We start from the raw sequence: 21,034 nt of genomic DNA, 5'->3' as shown, positions 1-21,034 counted from the left end.
TCATTCAGATGTGAAATGAGTTATTTAATTCAGCAACTTTGCATTAAATTGCTAGAATACAATACCGCACACACTGGAAATTAAAAAAAAAAAAAAGAAAAAAGTCTGTCATTTGATAGAGAAACCTAATTTACAGTAATTATTCATGTCTACAGAACACATATGACAAAACCTAGGGAAATTAAAGATCCTATAAATAGGCTCCCTGTAGAACAGCTGGTTAGTGCCCAAGAACCAAGTATTTATACCGATCCACGCATTTCTGCATCACCAAGAAGATGGCAATTGCAAGCCTGAAATTCAGTTTAGATCCATGAAAAGTACAAACGTAGAAAAAGGAAACTGAAATGTCAGAGCAGCTGGACCTCGCAGTTCCCATGACCACATTAATGCTGAAAGCCGGTGATACAGGAAAACCCTGAGTATTTCACTGTTCAAACTCACACGCATGCTTAGTCTTTTTTGCATGGCATATTCTGAACATGCTACAATCTGTTGCTTCATCACAAGGGCCGGTGTAGATGCGTACTGAAAAATGCCTTACTGAGTGTGTGCGTGGAGGGAGTCAAGTGCCTATACAAGGAATGTATAGGAACCTTACTAAAAAGAGGTAATTGTGAATATCCATCGTGGGACAGCTGGCATCATGGAGCTCCTTGCCTGGAAGGGTCCCCAGAAAGGTCACTGCAGTTATAGGAGAGATGCCTAGTGAGAGGCAAGAAGGTGCACATCTCCAGTAGTCAATGAAGGAAGACGTTTTACGTTAAAAAACGTGTGCTTGGATATAGGCATGCATATGTATACATGCACACGTATGTTCTCAGATAAATGAGTATTCTAGAAACAATACTTGCTCCTTCTCGGGTTTGCAGCCAATCCCGCTCCCCCCCCAACATGAGATACTTGTTACCTTCAGAAGGTAAGTCTTTAGTCTTATTCATCCATCACAGACACATATATATCTTCTTTCCATCACTCTTCTGTACAAACAAAGACACATACCACAGGCGTCCATGGTAAAGAATAATACATGCATTAAGACAAAACTGGATTTAAGAACATTTTACTGTCAGAATTTGTGGTATCACCAGAGACATCTGCAGTAATCATAAATGTCAATTACAGAAAGTGGCTTAAGAACTGACCTTTGCATTGAGCTTCCCGCTGAAAATAAATTTGATTAAAAAACAAGAAAGTGCTGCACACCGAAGCTTTTGTGGTATCGCATGGGACTGATGAGAATTGACATGTACACCTCTGGAAATTACCCTCTCGGTCCCAAGCTAAGACTTAGAGAATTAGTATTAAGGGCTTCTCAATTTTATTAAGGGACTGTGAGTTAACTTCCACTAAGTAAATATACGCCAACTTTCAAGAAGTAAAAATTGCTAGCCATTAAAATGGCCAGTTTTCTCATACTATTTTCTCATGTTTCCCCACAGCTGGTTTTCTCATGCTATTTTCCCGTGTTTTCTCATACTGTTTAGAAACCTGACATCTCTAAATATTTATTATTTTCTTTCCAGGGCAATTTCTGTTGCCAAGTTGTGTATTGCTCCCAGAGGAGCGCGGTGTGGCAGCGGGCTGACCCTGCAGCCGCTAAGCACAGGGCACTGCCGTGCCTCAACGCGCAGGCAGCTCGCCGCTCACTCCCCGCAGTGGGATGGGGAGAGAATCGGGAAGGTAGCAGCGTGACCACACGTGGGTTGGGATAGGGACACTTTACATCCCTTTGGGCAGCCTGGGCCCCCTGTCTTGGCCGTGTCCCCTCCCGGCTCCTGGTGCACCCCAGCCCCTCGTAGGCAGGGCCGCATGAAGAGGTGTAAAGGCCTCAGCTCTGTGCAACCACTGCTCGGCAACAACTGAACTGCAGTATGTTATCACCCCTATTTTCATCAAAAATACAAACGAGAGCACCATATGATCTTCTGCAAAGAACGTTAACTCCATCCCAGCCAAAACCGGAACAACATTCATGCTGATTTTCCTCATTTCTATCGACTGGGCCATGGGGGCATTAGCACAGCTTACTCTGGATATGGCTGTGCTTCACTTCACAAATTCCGTCAGAGATGTAAACCTGGCACCCAGAAATAAAGACACTACTTGGGAATAACTGTACTGACCCAGACAAGTCCGAGTGGAGGGACGGGAGTGAGGCTGATCCCTGGCCAGAAGGACTTTTCTCAAAGGGAGAACTCCTGGCCCCTGCAGATACTGCTACGGCCCTGCACATGGCCTGTGGAAGACACGGAGGGATCAATCACCTTTCCTGACAGTTCTCTGTTGGCATGCCTCAACCCTCGTGAGTACGTGGGCATGACTAAGCGGGAGTGACGTCACTTTGGGTAAAATTAAACAACCTTCCTTTCCTGTATTTTCTCATATTGGGCTCTTCTACATCAGCTGAGCTGTGCTGCAAACAATGGCACAAGAAATTCATACTGCATTTGGATGGTCTGCTACAATACTGCTGGAGTATAAAGGAAGAAAATATACTGTAGGAAAAATAACAGCCTTCGCAGGATTGTTCATTGCTTAGAGACTGTAACTGAATTAGTTTCTGAATTTGCTGAAGTGTGTTTTTACAACACTTTGAGGAGGGTAATGATTCGTTCTGGCTGGGTTTTATACGAGTTAGCAGCCTAGAAGCTGTTAGATTGTAAAAATGGTGACAATTTGGGTCTGAAAGTGAATCTAAGAGTCTGATTTTCAATTCCCAGTCTCAGTTTGTATATTTGTAAAACACATACATGTACAAGATTTAAAGTTTGTAGTGCAAGACCAATTTGAAACTCTCTCTCTTACTTGAGGAGTCTTGCAGGGCCAAATTATAACACTTGCATGAGCACAGGAATTTGTTAAGGATGTGTGAAAACAAACACATTATCAGAAATACAATTTATAAGCATCCAGTTAAAGGTACATGTGAAAATCTCTTGCTATCCTTCACAAAGTAAATTGAACAGAAAAGAGGAAAACTCACCAGCATCCCAAGGCAATATTCAGCAGAGTAACAAGATCAGCATCTAAAGCAATTTTCAATTAAATTAATGACATATGGACTTAATGTTGTAATACGTTGTTGATCGTCTGCAGAAGGAATATCTGATCAGCTGTAGCCAGGAATCCTTCTCAGCTTGTTTCTCTTGAATGGAGATTATACTAATACCAAAACAAATAGGGAGGTGTAGGACAATATATAACAGCAAGTTCTGAGATATTCTGATAGCTGATGTTATCTCATATTGCAAGAAAAAGTGCTTGTTTGACCCAAAGCTCCGTGATGTTTCCGAGCAAAATTAACAGAATACAGAATTGACTATGAGACGCTTTTTATTAAAGGGCAACCTCTCTGACTTTGCAACATTATTGTTTTACTGCTGAGTAAATCATGCTTCTGCCTGCAACTTGCATCATGTAGCAACTACTTGATGTAGAAAACATTACCTAAAACTCACCTGTTTTCTGAAGTGTTCAGCAACCAAAAAATATGTAAGCCATCATTGTGAGTTCTGCCAGCATACAAAGATGCATGTTTCTAGTGCTGCAATAACTGTGTTTTGCCTCAGTTTTGTACTACATACATGCAGGAAAAAGCATATCAATACTATGAAAGACTGCAGTTTTATCACAAACTCCCTCAAAACAGTTCAGAAAACAAACAAACAAACAAAAAAACGAAGTTAGTATGTAAGTAGTCCTATATTGAGTATAATAGTGAAATCCTGTGAGAATGAAAAGCATTAAGCAAATATATTTATTTTCTTAGACAAGTTTTTAAAATAATATTTTATTTTTTTTGAGTCAGTGGTATATTTAAAACAATCTACTGTAAGAGTATAAAGATTGTAGATAGTAAAAAACAAAAGTGTGATGACAATAAAAAAAATGCTACAGTATAAAGTTAGTTTCCTTCCTCCCTCCCAACACCCCTCCCCATCATTGTCCAATATTTTTCAGAGGCTAATAACTGGATTTTTTTTTTACACTTTAAGCAATTGAGAAATTAAAAATATGTAAGGCATTATTTGCACGTACATTAATTCATTATTACATGAAAAGCAGGCACCATAAAAATTAAAACATTCTAAAAACCATCATATATACAAACTCTGTACAGAATGATGGCACAAGGACAAAGTGATTTCATTCAGTTCATCCTAATCCACATGAAATATTACACATTAAAACAAAAAGAAAAAGCTCTTCCTGTTCTTGTACTTCGGTTTGGAATGACCACAAACCTTCTATCTGCGTATGCTCTTTCTTTTCCTATACACTCGTGCCTGTCTGTGGCTAAGAGGCTCTCTTGGCTTTCAATTGATCAATACACAGAAGAACAGCCAATTGAATCAAAATGTAAATGACTGATCACCAACGACTAATTGTAAAAAGGCCATCAGCTATCAGCTTATTTATAACACAGAAGAAATAAAGAGAAGACACATTTCACAAATAAGCTGTATCTGATTTTAAGCCCTGGGCATAACCGTTATTTGGGAAAATCCTACTGCAGCTTCTCATTATCACGAAGCCTAATCCAACGTGCATTGAATTCAATGTGAATATCGTCATTGATTCCTATATACACTGAGATTAGGTATAAAATACTCAGCTCAATTAGCACTCCATAGCTACCTAAATGCTTTAGGTACAAAACATTAAACTCTCATTTTAATCTCCACAGCTATCTATATGCCTGAAATTATTCAGAGTAAGAAAAAGAGAGGTTTAGGAAGAGGGTGCTGTCAGTTGACAAATGCCTCCCAGTCTCAAGTAGTAGAAATGCAGATTCCTTTCAAGTTTTGGGAGGGAATATCCCCACAAATGGGGTTAATGTAGTGGTGCTTCCGAAACACTGCCAGAAATTAATCGGAGTTAAGAGTCATTGCACTAAGTGTTAGATACTGCACACCTGAACGACGTAAACATTATATACCTTACAATACTTAGGGAAATGAATTGTTACAGCTTTATCTTTGGAAAAAGGCTTCCTTCTTCACTGGACAATCCCAGAGTCAACAGATGTCTGCTTCCGAGTTGTCTTTGGAGGCGGAGGCGGGGGAGTCTTGCTGGGCAGTGGAGGCGGCAGGTGCTAGAAGAAAGCAATTTTGAACAGACAGCGTTATCAATGAGTGGATTTGGGAGACATTTGCTGGTTCATATATAACCAAGCGAGGCAGTAGGTAAGCCTGTAACCATTTGATATGTGAAAACTTCTCACAATCTGCTGCTATGAATACTGAATGTATTTGGCTATTAGATTAAAATGTAACTTATACTTTTGACAATGAAAAATCTCTCAAGGGTTCATGATTAATTAGCTTAGTATTTCAGGAAAAATCTCTTGAAAGCACTGGAGAACTTTATAATTCTCTACTTTATATCATGATAGAATATTGATTTCTTGGTCTGTATTGATTGCCTTCAGCTCCTATGCACTACAGAGCTTAAAAGTTATGGTGAAGCAACAGCTTCATTGCTTTTCCATTGTTTTTGTATTTCACACATTTAGAACAAAAATCATTCAAAAAAAAATCTTATTTAAACAGATAAGTAACTTGCAGCTATTACAGTTATATTTAAGATGTTCAAAATAGAAATCCATACTGCTCAAATATACATATTTAAAATCATTTTGTATGTTATACAACAGAACAAAAGCACCCTCAGTAAGACTCACTGGATAACCAAACAAAAAAAATCATTATGGAAATTAAGACTTTTTCCATAAAGTTTGGTTATATATATTGAAAAAACAAACTGTTTCAGAAAAAGCTTAAGAACATTGCAGTTTGCTTACCGACTTTGCACTCCGGCTTTCTGCAGCCATTAGTTTTCCCATCACTGAGGCTGTGCTGCAGCGTCACACCTCATAAATGCTGCTGTGTTATTGTTTTTTTCCTAAGATTCGTCCCCCACTTAGCCAGCTATTACCTCTTGTTTTCCTCCGAGCATGACGACTCTTCTTCACTGGCACTTGTTTGTGTCTGGCCGAAATCTCTCTGCCTTGCCCACCCGACCCCCAGCGCCTCGCAGGGCTGCCAGCCCCATGCAGATGCTTCACACCGCTACGACATGCGCTGAGCCTGCCAAATTGCCTCCATCAGTGCTTCAAGAACAGCTCAAACGTCCGAAGTGCCTCAGTGCTATACTGCATGCACTGGGCTTGGAATCTTCACGCTCCTATTTCAACTTTTCTAACGTCTCGGACAATATAACTGGTGTTTTCCAAATCACAGTAAGAAACTGGTACATAAGCAACCGATAAAACACATCAAAATGCGTAACGAGCCCATTCCTTCAAAAGATACCCAAAGTTGCTATCCAAAAAGCAGAGCGGTTCTGGGTGACGCCAGGACATTTCTCCTTTCCCTGCCTCACAAGGCTCCTGCCATGTAGCTACTGTGAGTTACCAGAAAAATGCAAGAGAAAAAGCAAAAATGACTCTTTAAGGTAACTGAACGCACTCTTCAAAGTCATCGTTTAAGAAAGCATGAAGTTATAAACCTAGAGCTATTGTAAGACAGGCTGGTATTCTTAGTCATAAGCTAAATAGAAAGAGAAGACTGCATACTCGCAGCCAGTAACCTGACTGGACTTTTGTTGGAATATTTGTCCTATAGCCTTACTGCAAAGAAATATTTTCCAATCCATTTCTGCAATCTTCCTAATTTCTCCAGGCTTCCCCCCTTGGTAAACGAACAGGGATCACAAACTACTGTTGGGCAACCATGCCCAAACCTTTTCTCTCCATATTGCCGCTGTCCAAAAGAGCAGGCACAGTGTACGTCGGGGTGCAGACCATCCTCTCTCCATTTCTGGAGCCTCTATAGCTCTCACCTTCCTCCTTGAGTACAAAACACTTGGCTGCCAGCATGGAAATCCATCGGTTTCCATCTGGATGAGGAACTCATGACCAAGAGGCAAGGAGCTCTCCGCACATCGCCTCGGGAGATCTCCTGCCTGGCATCTTACATTTGCTGTCCCAAAGGAAAACAAGGTCAGAAGATGTCATGCAGAGACTGACCTCTTAGACTCCGTGATGGCCAGGGGAAGCTTCATGCTCACTGATGAAGACGGGAATTAAGGTGTTTTGCAATGAAAACTTTCATATTCACAGTCCAGTTAAAGCTTACGCTCTCTCTTTTGAAGATATAACCATTATTAAAAGAAGGGTTATGCCTCAAAAGGGCGCTGTATGCCGAAGGAAAGTCCTGCCGAGTAAGGGTTTTGAAGAGCAGACTCGAAGACCATACACAATTTACTGCGGACTTGCAGGGGAGCACAGGGCACAGTGCTCTCTGAGATGGAAAAATATATAGAAAATATATAAAATAAAGTGTTGCTGCTGGTCTGTCTCCAAATATTGCAGTCACGCCATGAAAAATTTCCTCTACCTGTCCAAATACTTTTCTTAACCTGGTATGTTAAGTCAGCCCCTGAATCCCTACTACGACATCTGTATAAGAGTTGGAATGTTAACATTACGTAGCCTCACAGATTTAACTGTGATTTCTAGGTTTCAAAGTCTCTGAAAAAGTGCTTTGTTAAAACCATGTAACCAGGCACGGGCTTCTGGTAAGATGTCTGCACATACTGATGGTCCGCAGAACGTCAGCATGCAACATGTAACTCCTCACAGAGGAGACAGTTATTTCAAAACAAGAAACACACAGGTTCTCCTCTAAAATATTTTACAAAACATAAAAATTTCCTCAGTCCTGCTCTCTCAGATGGTATCTTTAACTTTCTATTTATCACTAGAAAGAACTAACTTTGCTGATAGCATCATTTGTAAAAATCCATTTTGAATTTAACTAAGAGTATATTGGCAATAATTCTTAATTCAATTAGATCAAAGGCATTTCTCAAAGAAATGAGTCCTTCATATTGATCACAGAACAATCAAATTATCCCTGAAAACCTGCTTCTGAAGAACATATACAAAGCAAATACAATGAGAATAAGCTAAATATATATGCTATAAATAACAAGCACAAAACCTACAAGAGCTTAGATTCTGCAAGCAAATTAGGCAGAAAGAAATAACAGAGATAGGTAGATAATTATTATAATTGAATTTACAATTTCCATTAGAAATTAAGATTAATTTAGTACTTGTCCATTTATGTTATAAGCTACCAAGGAATATATTAAGTAGGACATGCAATGCTCATCGGGGCACCATTTTGAGAAATTAGCACAACAAAACTTGCCAATATGGAAGTGGTGCAAATGCAGACCTAGTCATCACTCCAAGTGCCGATACATGCTCCCTTTACCCAGAGTAGCAATAAATTCGAGCACACTTTACCGTTAATATCAAACTTAGAAAATCATTATTTGCCTCGTGAAGTTCATTTTACTACATTTCCACTTAGAAACTTTGAAATAAAAACCGAAGTTTCCCTTGATTTCACATGTAATGAAGAACTTCTTTGAAGCGTTCGTATTTATACTCAAATTGTGAACTTAAATTGTTAATTGTGAGTCCTCTGAACCTTAAACCATGCTTTTACTTTCTGACGAGGATAGAGACTGCTAGTTCACTTTCAAACCTATTTTGGGCAGAATCCTTGACTCGCGTGTACCTCAGGGGAAGCAGATACCTTATGTAAAAGGCACATCTGCAACACAGAAGCAATCTGTTCCTTCCATTTCAAACAGTAAATTGCTCCCATTTGTTTGTTTTTCCCTGCTACTGAGAAGAATCAGGTTTAAAAACATTTGCTTCCATTCTCTTACAGAAACAGACTACATTACAGTATACATGTCCTGGCTGCAGTAAAAATCAATTAAAGAAGATGAAAATAGGTATATTTTTTGCTGTGAGGAAGCAAAATAAGATACAAGATTTTTTTTTTCTTTCGATCAGAAAATACTATTAAAAAGAAAACAGCAAACAAGATTTGAGTTGCACAGACAGTCCTTGCGACACTGTAAAAGAGGTATATTCCCACGTAAGTCTTTTTCTTTGAAATTAAATGGTCATCAATATCACAAGCTATGGAGATCCAACAAAAGACACTTTACTTTGAAGGATTAAAAGATCTAATCAGGTCATAAGCAGTACAGGTAAGATGTAAGTAGGCTATCAAGTACACGAGGCTGTGCAAACGCTTTCAAATACCGAGTTTCGCCCCGTTCCTTCCTGCTTACTCCGTTGTTTCTAGCACGGAGCTGAGCCACCTGACATCAGTGGCTTGCTTATTTAACATCAGCAATGAAAAATAACACACAATGTAAGCTCTTGGAGGAATAACGCTCCCATTCTAAAAGAGTAATAACGTGCCAGCTGAGAGAGAATCAACGTTAACGCCACTAATTTAAACTGAATTATGGACAGTTTAAGCTAATTGACCATTTGACTCTGGGAGTGAAGTTACGTAGGAAATACCACAGGTAACCAATGTAAAATGACCGTTTAAGCTCTGCTGTCATACTTTATCTATTACAGCTCCAGGTGACTTTGTATCGCTGCCATTCCCTGCCCTTGCTTGCAGGGGACTTTGATAGGAGAAAGCAATTTCAGGAGTCCCTCTGCAAAGGCACACCTTGTCTCCTTGCCCCTGCCACGAGCTAATCACCCCCTCCTCGGGACACATCAAAAATCACTCACTACAGGCAACGTGAAATTGCTCAAACGAGTGATTTAGATTCCTGCTGCTGGGCTGTTCGGCAGGGCCCTGACAGGGACTGCCTCTGCTGGGGACAGAGGCAGGCCGGGGACAGCCAGACCTGGCAGAGACTTGTGCTCATCACACACGGGATCTGCTCCTGGCACACGGCAGCTGGGATAACGCACGGCGAGTGCAATTCTTCCTCTGTTATACCACGTCTCTGCGTGTGGAGTCTATTAGTATGGCACACCACGCCGCCTAACTTCATTTCCGAAAGCAGTGTTTTTCTGGTCTAGTCCTTACACAAACAGACCTCAAGAGTTACGAGCAATACCCTCAGAATTAGGTTTAGACTCCAGACCGAAACAGTATTTCTTCCTGAAGGCCCGGGCCCTGCGAGAGCTATAAACCAACGCGCTGCCGATCGGGCAGAGCTAAGCCGCAGCTTGATCCCAGGTAACGCGGGCGGCGGAGACGTGGCCGCTGCCGAAACAAAATCAAGGGTGCAGCTTAGGGACACATCACGGGCTCTGTGCCTCGAGGCAGACAGCAGAACAACACATTTTTCACTCAAAATCCTGTAACAAGCCGTGGCAGGCCATTGATTTTGAGACTTATTAAAAAGTGACTCCTTCCTAGGCAAGAGCTTAACCCACCGAACCCCAGCCCATCCCAGGCTGAACTTCACGCTGCGAGGAGAGCTTGAGACGCTTCCCGTCTCCAGCAGCCAGCAATAATGATCAGCTGGCAAGTAAAGAACAGACTTTTTGCTTCTTCTGTGAGCACACAGGATTACCTTGTGGGAAAATACCTTCCGGGTACATGGTATTACTATGTGCATCGTAGAAAGATGGAATTAATCAAGGAATCACTGAACGGTCTGGGTTGGCCTTACAGACCTTACAGACCACCTGGACCCCTTCCCCCAGCCCAGGCTGCCCAAAGCCCCCCCAGCCTGGCCTTGGGCACTGCCAGGGATGGGGCACCCACAACCCAAAGCTCCGCATTTCTTCCAAGTATCTAATCTAAACCTAAAGCATGGAAAGGCATTGGTCAGAGTGTCTGCTTTTAAAAAGAGGATACATTTACTTCCATTTGTGATCAAATGCGGTTCACAAAGTCAAGTTTCTAACTTAACAGTACTGGTTAATAATGCAGTTTTTCCAATTTCACTCTCTCCAACTTCTCCACAGAAGAATGCTGCCAGCCGCCCTCCTGCTGCCCAGGGCGCGTGAGCCTGCAGCGAGCCCTGGCCCACCTCTGAGCAGCGCTGGGAGTCCCAGGCAGGCTGCACCACGCCACCCGGGGGTTTCCCCTGCAGACTTCACCAGCCTAGGGGAGCCGAGCAATAGGACTTTTGTAAGGCATTTAGGAAGGAAAGGGAACCTCTCAGGCAGCTGATGGCAACCTCCCAAGAATTCATGTCAACAACTGCAAACAACGAAGCAACTGCTCCCTAATTACCTGCTACCCTCATGGTTTCGGCTGGTTTTCTAGCCTCAACTCTTTTCCTTCATCCACATGAGGACAATACTCTTGCCAAAGCCTCTTTCTTTTTTTCCTCGCCGCAGCTAACCTAACAGAGAGCTGAAGATGAGCACTGCAGTATATGCACTGCAACACATCAAAAATCCCCTGGATTTATACTTCTGTGTAAACACTTCCATTATACCCATTTAAGCGGTAAAACGATCCCCAGTCTGAATGTTACTCAGGCACTGGGATCCCAACGAGTCAAAATTAGCGCTGTTGCCATCAGCCACGCGAGCCTGCTTTGGTTCTCACTTTAGGCACCGCTTCAGCCCTTGCTGTCCCCTGCTCGCAAAGTCCTCTGTCTGCTGCCAGATTGATTGAGGTCATCTCACCCAAACCATTAGCTGATCTCAGTAAGCGTTACAGCCAGTATTATAAATGTAAGTGCTCCTTTGTCTATTTTCTTTGAGTTTCCCTTTTTGCTGTGAATACAAAGTAGGCAGCTGATTTGTATGCAAGGGTATGGATGAACCCATAAAGAATGAGAAGTGCCTAAAGGAATCCCTTGATGTAATAATAATCCTTGCAGGAGCCGTAGACTTCTTTTTTATGTTCCCATATATTACTAAGAACATTTTTAGCAGAACAAATCATACAGTGCAAGAAAAAATATATAAGGGTATCATAGTTATCAATGAATAAGAGGACAATCAGATAATTATAATTAGATGATTACTGGGATAAGAGACTTAAGTAGACTAAACTAACAGTAGACTTCAAATAATCTAAGATTACAATCTCAGACACTAAATGACACTATTCCCTGCAGTTTCAAGGTTTTCTTGGTGTATTTATTAATGTACTCTTTTCAGTTCACTAAAGTGCTTTTTCTGTTGTTGTTTTTCCTAACTGACTGCAAAGCAACCCCAGCAAGCCATGTAATAATTTCTTATGCAAGGGAATACTTCCAATTCAAAAGCTACTGATACAATCTTATCTATCACATTTTTTACTAATTTTTCTTCACTGATACAAAACGTGTGTAATTTAAAAGATCATTAGTTTACTGGGCATAGAATCATAAAGTTATGAAGTATGTAGTTGTTTGACCCCTGTAACACAAGGCATTAAAAACTTGCCCAGTGGGATTTAATCAGAGCAGTAATAAGAATTTACCCATCTGATCTTTCATACCCAGCACTACTCATTTTATGTTCTTTACAGCTATAAGCTTGATTTAATAAATTTGTAGAGTAATTGTAATAAGCCTATAAACCTTTCCTAAAATTAATTCTAAGACTAGTACCTGTGGTTTTGTGACAAATCTGCTTTAGATCTATTTTCCAGACTTTGAAACTATATTACCTCATCTTGGAAAGCTTATAAAAACAGATGCTGAGGAAAATTGTGGACACCTGTCTAAGGAGATACCACTTTTATTTGATTATATTTCTATAGGATGCTCAAATCCTGAGCTCCTTCAACACTGGATGTTAAACAATGGGGCCTATTTCTACAACAACAAAAAATATTAAGAAAAAAGTATGAAAGGAGGCTAAGCAGTGACAGTAAAGAAAAGAAAAAGATTTAAGACCTGAATAGAACTTTGGAAAAAAAAAAAAAACAACAAAAAAACAAGAGAGCACATTAATGCTAGTTTTATGATGTTCCATTTAGTGATGTGGAAACCCTGCTCATGACAGGTACAGGAGCTGTGCAAGGTCACATTTCCAAGAGCAAGGCGACCAAGGCTTGTACCGGGGTCTTCCTCAGATGTGGGCTCCAACCAGCACAGCACGATGGCATTTGCAATTAGTAAAATAAGTATCCTGCATTTGTCCACTTCATGGAAACCCCTTCAAACAGCCTTGAAAGGAAGGAATAAAGAGGCTGGGATTTTATTCCTCACTGCATATTTTATCATCTCATTTTATCATCTTTTCAGCTGAGAACTGAAGTCATGTTTACAATCCTGAGCTACTACCATGACCTAAAACTTACAACTTACAGTATAGCATATAAAATGAATTTACTATCTTGGAGCTCATAAAGGAAGTTTAACAAATTTGAAACTTAATTTGAATTTCTCAAGCTTCTTCATGAGGCTTGATTCTTTAGACCAAAATCCTGGCAATCCTACTGTACATTCTGAAAGTTTCCATTTAGAGGTCTGGATCCAGGTTAAGCACAGCTGGCCCCGAGAGAGAAGACAGTGAAATGGGTAAAAGTGAAAGTTTGGAACATTTTGTCAGAAAATAGAGGAAAAGGGTTCATAAGAAAAATCAGTTAAAATGCTCACAAAACCCATCCAGACACAAGGAAGAATGATAGAATAAAAGATAAGAATAGAGAATTTTTCAATTTATGACTGAATAAAACGTGGTGTTTTGAACAACACTGCTCACGTTTCTGAAGTTACTTCTATACCTATTTTTCCCCATTTAGCCTGAAAACTAAATTACTGCAACTACACAGTTAGAATTCCATACATGGAAAAAGTCAGTCTTGTGTACTGTTACACATTGTGATAGTCTCTTACACAATACAACTTTTCATACACACAAAACTGAATTCCTGCCTGACTTTATTCTCTGCTGAGATAAATGAGATAAATAGAAATGTTTTCTCTAACCATGAAATTTACTGAAAAGCAAATTATTTAAAGGATTTAATTTGAATGATGAGCTTCAGAGAAATATTGGAAGATACTTCTACAAACAAAATAGAAATATTACCAGTGAGAATTTTTCCACAAAATAACAGCTTGACCAAAGTTATAAATTTCAAAGTCAAAGAAAAGAACACCTCTTTAAACACGTTTTTTTTTTTTTTCAAAAAGAAAACAAATGGCCCTTCTCAAAAGTACTGCTTAAAAGAAAAATACTAAATTATTTTTAAAGGCTTCCAGGATGCAGGAAAACTAAGTTGAAAAAGTGTATTTTCTTCAGAAAGCTGAAAACAACGTTCACTATGAAGAATGTTTCTAAGCTCTTTCCTCAAAGGGAGCATGCGTGTTTGCCTCTAGGAAACAAGTGGCAATTGAATGCTGACAGAACAGAGCTCCAGAAGGAAAATATGTCAGGTACATATTTTATTTCCTTTCCTGAGACAGGATTGAAAGGCTATAAAAACTAATTTGCTGCTGAGACTACATCCTGTCAGTTTAAGCTCCCTTACCAACACGTCTAACACCATTTGGCTGGATCTTCTCCACTAGAATGAATCCAAGCTCACTTTAAGTCGATCCCAATGAGCGATGCTGTTCCTTCCTACTTCAGACATTTGTTTGCAGCTGCAGAAATCTATGGATCTGCTGACGTCCACCAGCAGGGTCACATCTCACTGGGGGTGGTTAAAAATGAAAAAGCAAAGAAAACTGCAGAAAACGATCATCATCAGTAGGACTCACCCTTTGATGGGCAGGAGGGGATGTTGCTGGACTGATCAAGTCTTGGCTTTCCATGAGATTCCCATAATCGGCCATGCTTCCTTTGAGAGGCAGTGGAGGAGGGATGTCTGTGAGGTCGGCACTAGACATGCCGTTCAGTTCCAGATCTGCGAAAACCAGCATTTAGTTAACTCTTAAATAACTGAATGGAATCCAAAAATTCAGACTCCATCTATTCTTATGGCATTGATAATATGACAATGCTGCACATGCAATATCTTTGTCTGCTCTTCGTTGCCTCTATAATTATCTGTAGTTCATGTAATGAGGGATTTTAAAGGAGAAAAGAAAAGTGAACCAACCTCCCTATCAACAGGAAGCATGCACTGTTGGAGTTGCATTGGACTAATTTTTAGGATACACTCAAAAGACTTGAACAATCCTCTCTTTTTAACAGAAAATGAAAATACTCTTCCCTTCGGATTTCACTCCAAAATATTCATAGCTTGGCAAATACAATTTTCTCAGCTGTAAGCTCTGCATTTACACCTTGTATATTAACAAACAAGACAAGTTTTGCTAAGTGCACTAAGAGAACATAATTGAGCTAAGATTTATTTACTTTCCTACAGTAAAATACAAGCTTCTCGTTAATAAAATGCACAGATGAAAGCCTATAATTAACTACATCTCTCTCAAAAAATTTCAAACTCCAGGTAACTATAATAAATGAGCAGTCATTAGTTGTTGAGTAAATAAACTCATGCAAGAAAAAGTACAAAACATTTATTATTACTGGTTGCTGGGTAGAAAATTCCCTTTTCTTAGCAGATAAATCCTAGCAGGTACTTGCTGCAAAGGGGAATAGCCTGAGGGATAATAAAGTTTATTGAGGTCTGAGGCATACATGGGTTTTTGTGTAGAAATCCACCCACGGTGTATTTCAGGGTAATTCAGTCATTTGAAAACAGGCAAAACCCACTGTGAGCTTTACGAGATAAGAAACTTAATTTATTTTTGATAAATTAGGGCAAGTGTTTTCATTTAGGGAATGAAAAAATAATATTTTTATTTTACTAGGATGATCTGTAAAACAAGTGGAGGACTTGTTTATTCAGATATTTTTATTGCAAGGTTTCTATCAATATCTTATAAGCAGTGCCCTTTTATTGTTCTCTAAAATGGCCTCTCGCTAACACAATTTAACTGTAAGGGTGTATTGATTTGTCACTGAAAACTGTAATTTTACCCTTCATCCTTTCACTCGAACTTTCACTACATCAGGAACAGGAATATTTTTCATCTTGGGATTTCGAACTTTCAGTGGTTTCTTCTACATCAAGCTGAAAAGTGTTGTTTGTCCTCCAGGACCTGAATTTCTCATCACTTTTTCTATAGCTTCTGTTTTTCATCCTTCCTTTTCTACACAGAGGATTTCTCCATTCCCCAAACATTCCAGTATTCATAACACTTTCTTTTATATACCTCCATCAGAGTCTACTTCTACTATGCTCCTGTCATTAGAACATAACCGTAAAATGAACTTCCCTGGTCATTTTGTATTCACTTCCCATCCATGTAGTATATTTAAAGATCACAGACATTTGAGCATAAACATCACAGAAAAGAGCTCCTTGACATATGTGCGACATCTCATCTACAACTTCATATGTACCTCCCTATACTTGTATATATGTACTTACTGTTTTTTTTGTGTTTTTTTTTTTTTTTTTCCCCATGCAGTATAGGGTGATGCTGAGAGATGTTTGGAAAATGTCATTTTCTTTAGAATTATAGCTTAAGCAGAACCTTGGATCCTACTTTGTAGAGGGAATCCTTCTTTTGGCATTACCGTAAGCAAGCTATGTTGTTAGGTCTCCCTACATACATTCCTTATGTGGAAACTGAAAATCAGCATAACAACGTGCTATCACATACAGACAAACATTAGAAATTCAGTCTCCCAGTCCTGTAGTAGCCAAATTTAACTGCCCTGAACACTTTGGCAAACTATTTAGTAGAACAACAGCATTCTATAATGAAAAAAAAAAAAATATTTGGCCTGACTAGCTAACCTCTCACACGGTTTAATGAAATCCAAAAGTCATCTAGCTAACTTCGGAAAAAAAAGTGTCAAACACAAACTGTCGTGTTATATAAATATCTACCCCTCATTTTTGTTTTGCTGTTGTTATTCAAAGCATTTCATCAGACTAACATGGTTTGAATATTTTCTCTTTACTGGACACGTGCCATTGAGAATGGTGAAGAGATCAGTTAGATAACTTTTTTTATCTCAACCTAATGACCAAATTTTACACTCCATTCTCCTAAACTGCCTTCTAACAAGCAAGCAATATTGCTTAGCAACCCATTAACTGCTTTTAGCCAATTTGTGTACTGAAGTAACTTCTTTGTCCTTGGAATTCCACAAAAAAATTATCATTGTAATCCCTCAGGCAACTATGGACAAGTTATATATATTTTGCAGTAACTCAAACCTATTTTATGTAACGCACGTAAATCTCAAGCACATAGATGTAAATATTCTCAGAAACACATGATAGTTTTGGTTCCTTTTTAAAAAAGAGATTGAGTTGGTTTTAATAAATTGCATATAAAAAGAAATAATCTCATTCAACTTTTTTTTTTTTTTTTGGTAGGAGTACCTGTACTGTAATTCTTTGTATTTCCATTTTTTTTGTATACTCATAGGTTTTGGGTATCAAAAATTTAAAGAAAGGAGGGAGATCAGTTATCAAAATAGTGGTTTAGGGTGTCTGACTAAGCAAGGGAAGCATTGAACTGATTTGAGTTTGTTTATCACTCTTCCACAATAGCTTTATAACCAACAATTCCAAAATCATTTAAGCAAAGCCACATGTCTTTTAGAAGACAGTTCTGCTGCTATACATTTGTAGAATAAACATTCCCCTGCTTACAGGGGAATATTCACAAATGGCAACAAGAACTTTCCAAAACACTCCTTATTTAAGGGAAAAGGATTTAAGTATCAAAAAAGTAAATAAACCAAAATGACCATCAAACACGATTTTTTATTATTATTTTTTAAACTCAATCTATTCCCCTCTTTACTAATATTTAACATTTGACATTAGCATTAGCTTTTGTGTAAACGTACCATAATTTATCACATGCTAGCAACTGAAAACTGACAATCAGTTTTTGGAGAACAGCATTGTAAAAGAAATACGTGATGTACTACACCCAGATTTGCAGTAGGGTTTCCTGAAGGCTGAAATAAACATATGATATTTTACAGAACAGCTAAGTGATAGACTTCAATGTCAAAAAACCCTAAAACACTGGAAATGGCTTTTTTTTTTCCTTTGGCTTGTACTCACTACATAGTAAATAAACATTCTTTTAAGGTACAATTACATTACAGGGTTATTTTTTCATCCTTTATGCTCCCAAATATCCCAAATCCAATACAGAATCAAGTTCAACACTAATTTCTGACAATTATTAAATACCTATGCAATTGTCGATTATATGAAAAGGAAAAGAAACTTTTCCAATGCAACAGTTTTGCTTTTGTAAAATGTTTAAATGATTTTTGTTGGTGGTAAATGCCAGGTTAAGAGGTAAGTTGTTCTTAGTCCTGCAAAAGACATCCCCTGGTGATGACAAAAAAATAAACTATAAGAACTCATCCTGAAGTGTGATGCTTAACGTGATGCTCAGGAAACACAATTTCCCATAGGAAGTTATTCTGCAAAAAATATTCTGGGAAAACAAAATGTAATTAAAGACTTACTGGACTGTATGCTGAAAGAAAGCTTTGTCCGCGGAGTTATTGGGGGTGGTGTCACTTGGGAGCTGGGAGGCGAAGGAGAGACGGAGAAGCGCCTTTCGCTTGAAATGACGTTGATGACCTGGCTTTTTGGTCTCTGTGGTCTTAGAGGGCTGATCTGCACAGGGACAAAAACAATGAAAATCCCAATTATTTCACTGCAACATGGCATGAATATAAGTGGATACTGACCACCACAGCTCATCAAGGTTAGACAGTAAAGGAATATGCGCTGTTACTGAGCAGCCGACTTTGTGACTGCTGTATTTTCCCAGTACTTCCTCAACAGCAATAGGGCAATGATAACATACAACTCTTCTGATTTAATGCAGTATTTTTCAGCTCGAAATGCTCTTCCTGTCTCCCCAGGAATAACAATGAGTCTTAATGCATGCACCTTCCTATAGCCTAGCATATTTTTCTGAAGCAATGAGCCAAATCCCAAAACACTTGCTTAACATGTTACAGTAATAAGTATGGTAAGTAAGCCTACATCCTCACACGTGATCGTGTCATATTCAGAACCTTTTCTTTCTTCTCACATGGCTATACTTTCCTTTAAAATTTCTCTCCCTAATTGTTTGCATGCTCTAAAAATATAAACTCCTGTGCTTATATTTAATTCACTGAAATATACCTATTGTTTCACTTCATAATCCATTTAAATTTTCCATCAGAAAACCTGAAATGATACTTGTAATCTTATGAGCAACAAATATTGAAATAATTAAATAAGTGAAACCTTTCATTAAGTTTAATTCTGAACTCTACTGTTTCTTACCCATCCACTGTCCCCCACATTTCCATCAATCACAGTGAGGGAAGGAACTTGTTAATTCTAACGAGAGCACAGAAAATGGAGCCGCAGCCTAAAGTTAAGATGGGAAGTATTGCCAAGGTGATGCATTAGGGCAGAATGGAAGCTGCAAGAAGAAATTAATGCTTTTTGAATAATTTTGTCATTTCACAAATGACAATGGTGAAGGAGAAGAGTACAAGAGTACTTCCTTGTATTTTCAGAAAACAAAACCTAGAAGGGCTGGCATAAAGGTCTCCATGGTAATTTCTCTTAGAAGGCTCTCAAAGTACGCAACTTTTTTTTCACAAAGACCTCCGATTAACCTTTCAGAAGTTTGCCTGATATTAAAATTCAAGTCCCAAAGACTCCAAAGGTTTCTTTCAAGATCTTTTAAAGCATATTTTTAGTGGAATGGATAAGCACAGTAATTGCTTTCTCAGAGGTATAAAGTTACGAAAAAGCAACTAATAAAAATGTACTAGCTGACCAGGAAACCTGCAACGCAAGCACCAAGACAAAACAAAATAAAACACAAAATCAAGTTTACAAGTTAACCTGGTTTGTGGCTACTTAACTAAAATAAATTTTAACTTCTTATATGACTGACTAGATTGTTTCTTTTCTTAAGGTTCATATACATCATGGTTCTGCTAGGGAATATGAACTCTTTGGAGACTGCTAATCCATAATGAACCCATTCCTAATTTTTTTTTAGTCTAACAAAAGTGAGATCAATGGTGAGCAATGTTAGATGTCACTAAATCAATAAAATGTACAGCCTATTATTCTGATTACTAACATAAGCTTTCGAGCGCTCTGTTAAATACCTGGCCTCAGTGTTAGATTTGCTATCAGCCTCTGGAATCAAAGAACTAACAAAGAGAATTTATGTTAAAGAAGTTTATGTGACACTTAAAAGAAGATATAAATCTCTAGAAAACTATAAAGACATTACTGATGATCTTCACATACCAAAGCATTTAATTTATCTTTTGATAAGATCAGAGCAGTACAAGATCTCTGTAATTAGAGTTTGGGTTTTGATCAGTCAGAAAATTCATTACAAGTACAGAGCAATTTGAAAAAAAGTATTTAACCATATAACTAGAGAAAATGGTTCCAAATACACAATTGTATAACCTTCTCATGTTCTTCCCTGAAGATTTATTTAATTGGTGAAAAATAAGTTCCTGCATAAGAAAGTGCACCACGGTGACAGAAATAGCCATTGCATCAGACAGCATCGTACCTGAGCAGAGCAGCAGCGGCTCTGCAGAAATGGGAACGGCCGCTGTCTGCGTGACGGGGCTGCCGTGCCTCTCACCTGACAATGGCCGGGCTGAACGCACACTGCACTTCTACACAGATTATTTTGATAAATCCCACTACCCAAATCCACCGTGGGTTCTCATTTACTCTGCCTCACCCACGTTAATGTCAACTGCAGGTTTTCCAGGTTGCTAGGCGTTCTCCAGCACCTCTTTAAGCTAGACTACATCACCCAGTCTTGGTGTGAGTGTTGGGTGAGACGTGCGAGGAGGCACGTTGAAGTCAGCACATCAGGTGTCCGCTAGGCCTCCCGCTCTGTCGCAGGAAGAAGAAAGAAGGGTTGGACCTGATCCGGCACTGACAAACCCACGCTGGCTGGTACTCTTCCGTTCATTTTCTTGGAGGTGCCTATAAATCGTCATGGTACTAAGGAAAAGAATGCCTTCTGCTGCAAAAACCTCCAAGTGTTTTAGAAGTCAGAGTTGAAGTTCTGTTAGAAACTTCACCAACTAAAAGGAATACTCTAAGTGAATTAGCAATGCTACAAATCACTTCTAAAATTCTCAATGGAAGGAATCCAGTAGCTATAACGTGAAATATTATAGCAACTAATAGCAGATTAAAATCTCACTATAAAAGCTCTTTAAAAGTATGTTTTAATT

At 38.9% G+C, this 21,034-nt stretch overlaps 1 protein-coding gene across 4 annotated transcripts in view; it reads right to left on the bottom strand.

Moving 5' to 3' along the window:
* Window positions 1–3,777: 3,777 nt before the first annotated feature.
* DOCK1 (dedicator of cytokinesis 1) overlaps window positions 3,778–21,034 on the bottom strand; it is a 281,002-nt gene continuing 263,745 nt past the window's right edge. For all 4 annotated transcript variants that reach the window (XM_083844832.1, XM_083844833.1, XM_083844830.1 and 1 more), the window contains exons 50-52: window positions 18,269–18,422; window positions 14,509–14,654; window positions 3,778–5,098 (exon numbers count right to left, since the gene is read on the bottom strand). In XM_083844832.1, the coding sequence (XP_083700958.1) occupies window positions 5,003–5,098; window positions 14,509–14,654; window positions 18,269–18,422 (396 nt within the window). In that variant the 3' untranslated portion in view covers window positions 3,778–5,002. The remainder of the gene's footprint in view (window positions 5,099–14,508; window positions 14,655–18,268; window positions 18,423–21,034) is intronic.

The sequence above is a fragment of the Anser anser genome (genome assembly GCF_964211835.1).
Source record: "Anser anser genome assembly, chromosome: 7".
NCBI classification, from domain to species: domain Eukaryota; kingdom Metazoa; phylum Chordata; class Aves; order Anseriformes; family Anatidae; genus Anser; species Anser anser.
The sequence above is the reverse complement of the archived record's forward strand: the minus strand, read 5'-3'. Positions and strand labels throughout refer to the sequence as shown.